Genomic DNA, 12,766 nt, shown 5'->3' on the forward strand with positions numbered 1-12,766 from the left:
AAGTTACACCCTATGGGCTTTGACATTTGTACCCTTGAAAAAATGTGTTGAATGGTCACCTAATAATACCCTTCCACTGCAACACTGTCTTCTATGAGTAATCTTGTTCAGAATTCAAGCAATCATTAAAATTCTGCGACTAAATGGAATTCAAAGTCACCGAGGAGCTCATCCATCTTAATCTTGTGGATCGGCCTACCATGAGGGATTGTATTAAATGCCGTTAATTGCTTTTGACTGTTTAATTCTTCTTGTTTTATTATTTTACTTAATAATAAAATGTATTTTCAAGTAGTAATAGATATTTGTGAACGGCAATTATGACAGTTGGTAAACCCAATGGCACCTTAATCCGCTCTTAAACCAACTCTGGGCGAATAACTCATTCTGTGTAAAGAAGGAACTGCAGATGCTAGACTAAACCAAAGATAGACACAAAAGGATGGAGAAACTCAGCAGGATAGGCAGCATCTACAGTGAGAAGGAATGGGTGATGTGTCAGGTCGAGTCTGAAGAAGGGTCTCGACCCAAAATGTCACCCATTCCTTCTCTCCAGAGATGCTGCCTGTCCCGCTGAGTCACTCCAGATTTTTGTGTTTATCTTCGGAATAACTCATTCTCATTTGGAATGGTCTTGGGCATCACCCGTCATCTATGAATCAGTTTTGCAGCACATGAGTGCACCAGGAGACCAGCACCAGGGAAGAGGATTCTTCAAGGGCACGCAGACAGCACACTGAGTAGAAGCAGCAAGCCTAGTAAAAATAGCGAATGCAGAAAGCTCATCAATCAGTGTAAGATAGGGGCCAGAACAGTGGGATGCTCCATTTAAAAAATTCCTATAATAATGTAGATACAGGCATTCTGCCACAAGATGGAAATCTAACACCTTTGTTACCAACCATAAACAACCTCTAAATTTACTGGCGTTGGTCGTTTATAACTTTCACTTCATATTTTTCGGAATTATGAGCGAATTGAAAAGATTCTAAATAAAACCACACCATTTATACTTGGAATAATGCTGTGTTTGCATCGGAATTCTGTTTTTAAAAAATCTGTCATCAGCCCTGTTTGCTCCAGCCCTAGTGTGCTTTGAAGTTTAATGGTACTGTCAACTCCATTCTAACTCTCCATAAATTTTTTTCAATTGCTTCTGCTTCCTCCAGCTCCTGTCAAGGTACCAATAAGTTTTATGTCGGCCAGACTTCCTCCAGCTCTAGATTGCCCGTGTTCATTTATGTTAATGACAGCAGTAGCTGCTGTCACCCATTCCCTGTCCTGATCTCAAACTTCATGGGATCATCAGTATAATTCAGTATTTTCAATTTAAAACTGAAAACTGCAGATCAGTTCCCTCGAGCCATGGTTTAAATTCCCATGGCAAGCTAAACTATATATTGGTTCTCATAAAAACTGGCCTCCCTTTCATCATCCCCCTCATAGATATCATTCAATTTTTATATGGTTCTCATTCCTCCTAGACTTTCGAGCACTGGACAATTTTTTGATGGCTCTGCCGAATTCCAGTCAACCTCTTTGGAAAAAAGGTAAGAGTATTTTACAAGTAATTTAGAATCATAGCATGGAAACAGCCCAACTCATTCATGCTGCACAAGATGCCCCATCTAAGCTTGACCGGTTGCCTGTCACTGGCCAAAATCCCTCCAAATCTTTCCTACCCATGTACCTGTCTTAAATCTCTTTATAGTTCCTGCCTCAACTACTTCACCTGACAGCTCTTTCCATTTGGTCACCACCCTCAATGTAAAAAAAGTTGCTGCTCTGGTTCCTATTAAATCTTTCCCCTTATATCTTAAATCAATGCCCTTTAGTTCTTGATTCCCCTCCCCTGGGATAAAAGAATGTGCATCTAACTATTTATTCTCTTCATTATTTCATACACCTCTATAAGATTACCCCTCAGCTTGGAGTTCTCCCCTGGTACAACTGTAACATAACGCCCAAACTTCTCTACTGAATTACCTCAATGAAGAAGATCTGCATTCCAAAAGCCTTCTTCAATACATTATGTACATTATGATCACACTATATCTGAATTGCTATGTTGAACAATATAATCGAGCATTTGGTTTTCCCAAGGCAGTCATCACTGAAATACATAGAAACATAGAAAATAGGTTCAGGAGGAGGCCATTTGGCCCTTCGCGCCAGCACCACTATTAATTTTGTGATCATGGCTGATCATCCACAATCAGTAACCCGCGCCTGCCTTCTCCCCATATCCCTTGATTTTGCTAGCCCCTAGAGCTCTATCTAACTCTCTTATAAATTCATCCAGTGAATTGGCCTCTACTGCCTTCTGTGGCTGAAAATTCCACAAATTCACAACTCTCTGGGTGAAAACGTTTTTTTTCATCTCAGCTTAAATGGTCTCCCCTTTATTCTTAGACTGTGGCCCCTGGTTCGGGACTCACCAAACATTGGGAAAATATTTCCTGCATCTAGCTTGTCCAGTCCTTTTATAATTTTATATGTTTCTATAAGATCTGCTCTTATACTCCAGTTGTGGTCTCACCCTGAACTACTGCAGAAGGACCTCTTTACACCCATACTCAAATCCTCTCTTTATGAAAGCCAACATGTCATTAGTTTTCTTCACTACCTGCTGTTTATTTTCAGTGGCGGGTGTACAAGAACACCCAGGTCTCGTTGCTCTTCCCTTTTTCTTAATCTGACACCATGGAGATAATAATCTGCCTCCTTGTTCTTGCCACCAGAGTGGATAACGTCACATTTATCTACATTATACTGCATCTGCCATGCCTGCCCACTCACACAACCTGTCAAAGTCACCCTTTAACCTCCGAGCATCCTCTTCGCAGTTCACACTGCCACCCAGCTTTGTGTCATCTGCAAATTTGCTAGTGTTACTTTTAATTCCATCATCTAAATCATTAATATATATTGTTAATAGTTGCGACCCCAGCACTGAGCCTTGCGGCACTCCACTCGCCACTGCCTGCCATTCTCTCCACTTTGCGCAGCCCACTCACCTGCCCAGCTTCCCTCCACCTCTCTCCTCTCCCCCCTCTCCGCTATCCCCCTCCCCCCTCTCACCCCTCCCCCCCCTCTCTCTGCTCTCCCTCTCCCCCCCTCCCCCCCCCGGAGCCCCCCCTCTCCACTACCCCCCCCCCCTCTCGATCCCTCCCTGTCCCTTTGCCCCCCTCTCCCCCACTACTCCCCTTCTACTCCCTCTGCCCTCCCTCTGCCCTCTCCTCCACCCCCCCCCCCCCCATTTCCTACTCCCCCTCCTCTCTCTCCCCCCTCCCCCCTCCCCTCCACTCGCCCTCTCCCCTCCCCCCTCCCCTCCCCCCCACCCCTCTCTCTCCCACCCTCCCCCCTCTCCCCCCTCCCCCCTCCACCTCCCTCCCCCCCTCCCCCCTCCCCCACTCCTTCCCCCCCACTCCCCCCTCCCCCAGGATATTGGGATGAGGATAGGTGATTGTGATGCTGATTGTATTGGGAAGGGTGATTATAGAGTGATGGGTTGTAAATATGACTAAGATACTGTATAGTATATGCAAGTTTTTTCTTTTATTTTTCTTTTTTTCTTTTTTGTATGGCTTTGTAAATATTTGATTAGTGTTCAAATGTAAATAATTTGGTGTACATATAGTGGCTGGTGTACATATGGTGTACATATAGCTGCTAAATTTGTATAAGATAATTACAAGCAGTTGAATAAGGGGTGGGAATTAATAAGCTTTGGCTTCTTCCTGCTCCTTTTCGGACACATATGATTTCATTTATTTATAGATATTGTTTGTGACACTTTATAAGTGTTTTTGTTTTGTTTTTTGTATGCTGTTTCACATTTGCTTTTTGTTCTTTTATTCTGTTTGAAATAAATAATAAAATAATAAATAAATAAACATAAATGGAGGATTAGCATCATAAAAGTAGAATCAATGTTGCATAGAGGTCATACGGAATCTTTACTAGAATAATATGGAGATTGTGCTAAGGGTATAACAAGGTAGGGTGTACACTAACCAGTAGCTGCCACTTCAATACGACTCATCTCTGTCCATGTTAAACTGCCTTGTTGTAAACAATACTAGACAAAATTATGACATATCACACAAAAATATTCATACCATGGCATCTTTCCCATTTTTAAATTTGGTCTGACATTGCATTAGCCTCATCATGTAAACACTCCAATCATGGTACTAATTTGAGTTTTCTGGGGCAATAAATATATACAGACTGTGCCTCAAACCACCTTTCCCCAACCCTGACTATCTCTCCGGCTTTCTTTCTTGTTTAGCTCACACCACGTTTTGGGGAGAGAAAACAGGTGGGCATCACATTAATATGCAAAGAAAGATAATCTTCGCTCAAAATATCTTTATGATGATGGAACAGTATAGAGGTAATGAGCTTAACTGTTGTTTATCAAATTAAAAGGGATACAATAGTCCTAATGAATTATGTTACTTGAACATAACTAGCTGATTTCATAATTACTCTATTTAAGAATGGGTGGCACGATGGCGCAGCGATAGAGTTGCTGCCTTACAGTGCTTACTGCGCCAGAGTCCCAGGTTTGGAGAGGATAGGGCATGTGTGCCTATGTGTGTGAGTGGAGTGATGATATTTGATTGCTTCACAGTTTGTGTCAATGTGCATATGCATGCATGCTTAAGTATAAATGGATATGATTAATAACTTTAATGGCATGAATTCTGAGGTTGTGAGTTTCCTATGACACAGTTCCAGGGTTTGGAGGAGGTAAAACGTCAGCCCGCCCCAAGCAGGTTCTCCTGTACCTAATCCCCAAAAGAACGAGCTCTTGCCATATCCTTTACTATCCAAGATTTCTAAGCCTCTTTCAGTGAATCTAGTGACCTAATGCAGTTTCCCCTACCCCACAGCGTTAAACATACATTGCAGTCTGCTTGTCTTGGCAAATGTGCCTTTAAGAGCCAAGATCCTCTTGTAGTGCTCCTGTGATTGCTGTGCAGCAAATTGTCCACAGCTGCTCTGAACTTGATGTCTTCTCACCACGATCCACAGATTCCCCATTAATGTCTAATTCTTGTGTAAACCACACCAAAGAGCTTCAAATGTTTCGCCAAACTATTTTAACTTCCCTTTCCTTTCTCTCTTCGGCCTGTTGCATTGCCAGAGTGAGGCCACACGCAAACTAGAAGAAGAGCACCACCTATTCTGCTTGGGTAGATGACAATCCAATGGCATGAATATTGAATTCTCCAAATTTAAATAAATTCGCTGACCCCACTTCACATCCCCTAGTAGACACATCTTTCTCCAACTTATTGGAGAATAAACCTATTCATTTCCCCTCCTTCCACTCATCTCCCATCCTCCCTACTCTGTGCCCCATTTCACTTTCATCCTGCATCTTTCTCCTCCCTTGTCCCCTCCCACCCAGTTCTTTCAGCATTATGTTTCACTGCTCCTCTTCCTTCCTCATCTGGCATCTTTTTGTCTCCATTTCATTGTAACCTTTATTACTATCTCCACCCATCTGCCAATTACTTCTCCTCACCAATACCCACATATCATCTGCCAGTTTTTGGCCACCCCTAACTTTCTTAATCAGCTTACTCCCTTCCACGCCATCAGTCTGATAAAGTGTCCTGGAACTGAAATATCACAGTTCATTTCCTTCCAGAGGATGCTACCTGACCTACTGTCCCTCCAGCACTTTGTCCTTTGCTCAAGATTCCAGAATCTACACTCGCTTGTGTCTCTAGTTTTAAAAGTCTGTTTGCTCAATACTGCATTATATCGGTGACCCAATTTGGTCCTGGAACCGACAACACAGATGTTTCTGTGCAATAAATGTAAGTGAATTCAAAATCTAGGCTATATTTTAATAATATTAAAAGCTACCATTAAAGCCATGAGATTTCTAATATTTATATCTATATTATTACTAAAACTTCCAGTCTGTATTGTTTTTAAATTTGTGCAAAAACAGTACCCTATATCGCTAGGATTTCTTCTCCACCTTACTCACCGTTCTCCTCTGCTCCTGGCGCACCACGTTTTGTTCCGATCAGTGGAAGATTATAAAAGTTATGAAGGTTTAAAAAATCGTGAGATCAGCAGATTGGTCTTCTCGCCTTTCAGTCACCATGAATGTCAAGGGCCTGTCTCATTTACGCAACTTTTCAGCGGACTGTCTGCGACCTTCAAGGTCGGGGGCACTCGCCTGAAAAACCGCGAGTTGGAATGGCCGTCCGCGCAACACACACACACACGCCAGGGAAAACGAGGGTGTGCTGTAGGAACCAGTGAGCCTACACACCCCCCCTCCCCCACCCCCCCACCCCCCCCCCCCCCCCCTCCCCCACACCCCCCCCCCCCCCACTCCCCCCTCTACCCTCCCCCCCCCCCCCCCCCCATCCCCCCCCCCCACATCCCTCCCCCCCCCCCCCCCCCCCATCCCTCCCCCCACATTATGTCAGAGATAGCTGGTTCATGTACAGAGAACCTTCATTAGGAAGTGGCGAGGTCCTGCTTTTTGCAGCAAGAAGCAGTAAAATATTTACGATTAAGATATTTGAAGGGAATGTTCAGTCTGGTTGCTCTGTGCCAGAAATGATCTGCTGGTTTGACTGTTGAGGGGTTTTAATGAGTTTTGGTGAGGATTTTCCAGCAAGTAATCATCTTTCAAAAGGCTCTGAATAATAGTGGTTCCCTTCTATGAAACATTCATTTTTAGCCAGCATAATGCTTCCAAAAATGAAATTGACTAAACAGTGAACTTGTTGTTATCACATGCATTTTCAAATGTCTTTCATACAAAAACTTTCAAAGCACAAGTTGTTTACTTTAACACGACTACTGTACAGTTTTATAGCTGGTGTCATGGTCACAATTCCTGGCATAATCCCCTCATAAATTGATGAGGGGGTTCCGATGAGGGGTTCAGATTGTGTATGATTTAGCCAAATGCCCTAATATTTCTGTTTTATGAATGGAGATGCACAATGGAGATGCACAATATAATAAACGCTCAATACAATGTACTATTTAAAAGCCAGTCTATTAAAGTACACATACATGAACAACATTCATTATCATTACAACATTTCTGGAACCAGCTTATTTTACTCAGAGCTTTGGTGATTTCATGATGCTAAACTAGCAGTAATAAATACTGTTGTTCTGTTTGTTTCTAAGATCTATTTTACCAGGAATAGATCAGCTCACTTCAGGTTGTGATCCAGGTTAGCAAACATGACCATGCTCCAGTGTCAGGTGTGCAATGGACATGTGTTTCTGCATTGGAGTCAAAGCCTCTACACAGCAGCCTCAATTTGACTAAGAGCACATTCTGCTGCATTTCCCCCCCCCCCCGTGCTAAAGTATGGGAATGGACATGGGTCCAAAACTGAAGAACCAAACGAAAGAATTAGTCACATCTTGGCTGCTTTTATTTCCTCAGTTGGTTAACTGAAGGGGTTCCATTGCAATTGTTGGAAAAGCTAGGGTGCCTTTTGCCTAAATTCTACAAATTAAATGAATAAACTTTGGAATTAGTTTTACATTTGAATTTATACCTGGAAATCAAAAGAGGATATAAATAAGTTTGCATATATCAGCTTTAAAGAAACACATATTACTGTTGTGCATTGGAATTAATACAAGGTCTACATCTGCTAGAACATGTAATATGTCATTTATATTTTTATGGAGTAATATACTGAATTCAATTCAATAACATGCAATATTTCAAGTTAGAAAGTAGTAGTTGAAAAATGGATTTGGCTTACCTCCAATCTGACTCTTGCTGAAATGGGTTCTCATCCAATATCAACTCCAGGAGGTTATGACATCCATTAAGACATAAAAGTAAGCTATTGAGGTCTGCAACAAAGGAAAAGTATTCAAACTGATTAAAACAGATAAAATGAGTAAGTTGAGGAATTTATGCGTTTACAAAAATCAAGTAGTTTGAAGGGCATGTTTGTAAAATAAAGTATTGCATATTCTACATTTTACAAGGGTAACCACTGTTACTTTATGACACTATAAATGATATATAAAGTACATTAAAGCATTTTTTTGTTCATGCAATTGAGGAGAAAAAAGAGTGAGTTGAAATTTCGCTCCCACATCCACAATCTTAAAATCTTGAGGTCTAACATAAACAAGACAACATGAGTCGCAAGATTTAAAGCAACTGTGATAAAACAAACCATATTATGAGATGCAGAAGAGGCAGTGGGTGTATGGTAGTTCCAGAAACTCTAATAAATGCCAGGTGGATTTGACTTTTGTAAATAGAAAGGACAAACTAACAGTCATTTACAGTCACTTTCTTTGAATGTTCCTACTTTAGCGGATACTGAAAGACCAGTGGCACATCCCCTCTATTTATTATTTGTATGTTATTTTCAGAGTTTGCCATTCTATTTCTCTCAAATGCATTTGACAGTTCAGATTATGGCTCAGATCAGGCTGACTGTCTGGGAATTCTGGTAGGAACCACCAATGCTCAGTTCGACTGAGTGTGTTCTGGAATTAAGTTCAACACACGTCCAATGACAGAGTCTTAGAGCAATACAACATAGCAATAGGCACTTGACATCCCACGTTAACCAAGCAACCTAGTTCCACATCTGAACTTGGCCCAAATCCCACCAAAGCTTTCCTATCCATGTACCTGCCAAAGTGTCTTTAAATGACATCCCATGTTAACCAATTTATGCACTATGTTGTTGGAGAGCCTAGTTCCACATCTGAACTTGGCCCGAATCCCACCAAAGCTTTCCTATCCATGTACCTGCCAAAGTGTCCTTTAAATGTTACAATTATAAAAACCTTTACCATTTTCTCTGGAGAAAAGACTATGACTGTTCACTTTATTTATGTTGCTGGGACTATGTTGTTGGAGGGCTTGAGGTATAAGGGGCAACTGGACAGGAACTGGAGCAATTTTTATTGGAGTAAGGGAGGTTCAGCTCTCGGCGGCTGAGAGGTTTATAAAATCGTGAAGGGCATAGATAAGGTGAATGGTCACAGTCCTTCTCACTGGATAGGGGAGTCAAACCAGAGGGCATAGGTTTAAGGAGCAAGGGGAAAGATTTAAAGGTGACCTGAGGGACAAGCTTTTCACACAGAAAGTCGCAGGTTAATGGAACAAATTGCCAGGGGAAGAAATGGAGGGTAGAATTGCTATGTTGAAAAGACATTTTGATAGATGCATGTGTTGGAAAGATTTAGGTGGTTACGAGTCAAACATAGCCAAATGTGATTAGCTCAGGAAGGCTCTTGGTCAGCATGGACTAGTTGGGCTGAAGGGCCTGTATCAAATTGTATAATTCTTTACTTCAATTTTATTTTTTGAAGAATGTTATGACAAGATGCATCCTACAATACCACAGAGAGCAATGCTAACCTTTTGTTTAACAGACATTTTCCTCTGATGCTATGTTGAGATGTGATTTATAACTTCATGTCATGACATATTGCAGAAACAGGAAACTGCAGATACTAGTACACAAAAGAAGACACAAAGTGCTGGAGTAATTGGCAGGTCAGGCAGCATCTCAAGAATACATGGATCGGTGATGTTTTGGCTCAAGACCTTAGTTCAGTTCAGCCAGTGAATGGGGGGGGGGGGGGGGGGGGGGGGGGATGGGCTTCTACCTCAATTTAAAGGTTTTTTTAATTGTCTGAAGCCACACACAGTCATTGCTGAAGTCCCATCATCTAGATAACAATGATGGAATTTCTCAGAATAATGCACAAATATCACTGATACCTAAAGACTCCTTGCCAAACAGCGCAATAGGAGTTCCTTCAACACGTGAACTCCAGTGGGGTGAAAGATTGCAACCTTCACGTGGTCCGCTCTGTTTAGACGAATGCAATCAACTCGGTGTGCACATTCAAATAAAACAAGTTGTCCTACAACTTTAGACTGTGCACGCCATACGCAAGAAGAAGAAGTGAACTCCAGTGGTTCAGAGGCACTCATTACCACTTTCTCTGAGATAATTAATGAGGCAAAGACGATACCATAAACATTTATATACATATCCTAATACCTGTACATTAGAAATAACACAGTCAACTTTCAACTCATTAACCCCACAGCATGCTGTCGGAGGTTGGTCATGACACATATACTCCTGCCTTAGAAGAGATCCTGAACTCCTACAATTCGCCTGTCACTACAACAGTGCAGTAGTCAATGCAATCGCTCTGGCTCCCCACTCTACACTGGACAACAAGTGCACATATGTCAGGCTGTGTCGGAAGGAACTGCAGATGCTCGTTTACACTGAAGACAGACATAAAATGGTGGAGTATCTCAAAGGGACAGGCAGCATCTCCAGCGAGAAGGAACGGGTGACGTTTTGGGTCGAGTCTTCTTCAGTGAGAGTCAGGGACAGAGGGAAACTAGAGATATGGAAGGGTACAAAGTGTATTTATGAGGTGAAAACGACTGATCAAAGCAGACAATGATCAAGGAAATGTTAAATAGTTCATTGTTGGCTGAGGGGGAAGGTAACAACGAGGAATACAGACATTAAAATTTATCAGGAGGGCAGTGAAACTAGTTGGAGAACTAGGGTGGGGAGGGACGGAGAAAATGAAAACGCAAAGGTTACTTGAAGTTAGAGAAGTTCAAGCAAAATATGAGTTGCTGTTCCTCCAATTTGCGTTTGGCCTCACACTGACAGTGGAGGAGTCCTAGGCCCAGGTCTGTATGGGAATGGGAGGGAGAGTTAAAGTATTAAATGTCAGGCTGTTGTTTATTGCCTATAGCATTCAGCACTATTAACACGTTTAAATTAATCGTCAATCTCATCAAACAGATCCTGCTCATCTCTATGTAATTAGATTCTCGACTTTCTTATCACTACAAATTGGTAATAACACGTCCTTCTCACTAACTGGCACAAGAGCACCTCAAGGCTGTGTGTTAAGAGCCCCCTGCTCTTTACCTATGATTGTGTAGCTGGTTACAGCCCCAATGCCATCTATACATTTGCCGACAATACCACCAATATTGGATGAATATTGGGTAACGAAGAGTCAGATGGGAGATTGATAACCTGTTTGAATGGTGCCAGAATAACAATCTTGCTTTTAATACGAGTTAGATCAAGGAGATAATTGTTAACTTTAGGAAGGGAAAGCCGAGTATCCATTGTTGGTGGGAGTGCTGTTGAGAAAATCAACAGCTTTACGTTCCTGGGCATGCAAATCTCTGAAGATCTGTCCTGGTCCCTACACAATGATGCAATCACAAAGAAAGCTTATCAATGCCTCTGCTTTTTCAGAAGCTTGAGCAGAATTGACATGTTGCCTAATATTCTATTGAACGACTACATATGCATGATGGAGAGCAAACTGATTAGTGACTTCACGGCTCAAACGTCCAAGACCGAAGAAGGTGTCTGCAGAGAGTGGTGGACAATGCCCAACCCATCACAGGCACCGACTTCCCCAACATCAAAGATATCTACAGGTACCATAGCCACAGGAAGGTAAATAATCTATTCAAAGCCAATGTCCAGCCACACCAACCTGGCCACATTCTCATTTCACTCTAATCATTGGGAAGAAGATACAGGAGCCTGAGAACAATTAACTTCAGCTTCAAGAACATCTACCACGAGACTCTTGAATCACTTCTCGCAACTCTAACCATAACCGTACCTCAGCAAAGAACTACTAAGGACTTTATATATATCACGCTACGTACTTTGGCATGCGCGCTATGGTCTGGTTACCTAGTATCGCTGATAATCTCGTGCATTATTGGTTATTCCATTTTTATTTATAATATTGTTGTGTTCATGTACCTGTAAAGCTGCAGCAAGTAAACATTTCACTCTTCTGTTGCCAGTGCATATGACAATTAAACACCCTTGCCTCTCTTGATTTGGACGTGCATCTACAGGGTCAAATTATGTGCCTCAGCAGTTTTAGTGAAAGTAAAATTTTGAGGCTATCCATGCAAATTCTAATTGAGTGCCCCTGTATCAATATTTGTGTTGACTCAAAATCAAAGAGATGAATAAAGCCTGACACAGCATGATCTTAATCATTTAGAGAGCAATGGATCTTCCTGGGCCATTTACAACAAATATTCTTGATTGTGTCGGAAAGAACTGCAGATGTTGGTTTAAATCGAAGATAGACACAAAATGCTGTTATAACTGGGATGATGTAGGCATCTAGGCTGCAAGTCTTTTAATCCAGTGATTGAATTTTAAGAAACTGCTAGTTAAAAATATTTAGACAGACAGCATCTCTGGAGAGAAGAAATGGGTGACGTTTTGGGTCGAGACCTTCATACTGGAAACGTCACCCATTCCTTCTCTCCAGAGATGCTGCCTGTCTAAATATACTTGATTAGCACTTTCATAAAATTCAATCACTGAATCAAAAGACTCTTGCAGGCTAGATGCCTACATCACCCCACCTCAATACATTTATTGAAAAATGGAACGTAAACAATGTTGAATGAATGATTCGGTTTTCAAATGACAAATAGTTATTTTTGTGACAATTACTTTCGAGATTTGAGTAGAAAGATGGTTAAATCCAGGAAATCCTGTCGACTTGGATATTTAAAATTTCAAAAGGAAATCAATTCATTTGTAAATTTTGAAATAGAAAATATACTTTACAATGTCTCCTGTAGTAATATGGAACTAAGGGGAAAATGACATTTATTGGCAATTTATAAACGATTTGTGGCTTTGAAGTTACAGAAAGGCATTCCACCCATTGAGTTAACCAA

The 12,766-nt window shown here is 41.5% G+C and overlaps 1 protein-coding gene across 2 annotated transcripts in view; it reads right to left on the minus strand.

Moving 5' to 3' along the window:
* lrriq1 (leucine-rich repeats and IQ motif containing 1) overlaps positions 1-12,766 on the minus strand; it is a 148,080-nt gene that overhangs the window by 84,645 nt on the left and 50,669 nt on the right. For both annotated transcript variants that reach the window (XM_055650756.1, XM_055650755.1), the window contains exon 14: positions 7,776-7,869. In XM_055650756.1, the coding sequence (XP_055506731.1) occupies positions 7,776-7,869 (94 nt within the window). The remainder of the gene's footprint in view (positions 1-7,775; positions 7,870-12,766) is intronic.

Source organism: Leucoraja erinacea, chromosome 19 (genome assembly GCF_028641065.1).
Source record: "Leucoraja erinacea ecotype New England chromosome 19, Leri_hhj_1, whole genome shotgun sequence".
NCBI classification, from domain to species: Eukaryota; Metazoa; Chordata; class Chondrichthyes; order Rajiformes; family Rajidae; genus Leucoraja; species Leucoraja erinaceus.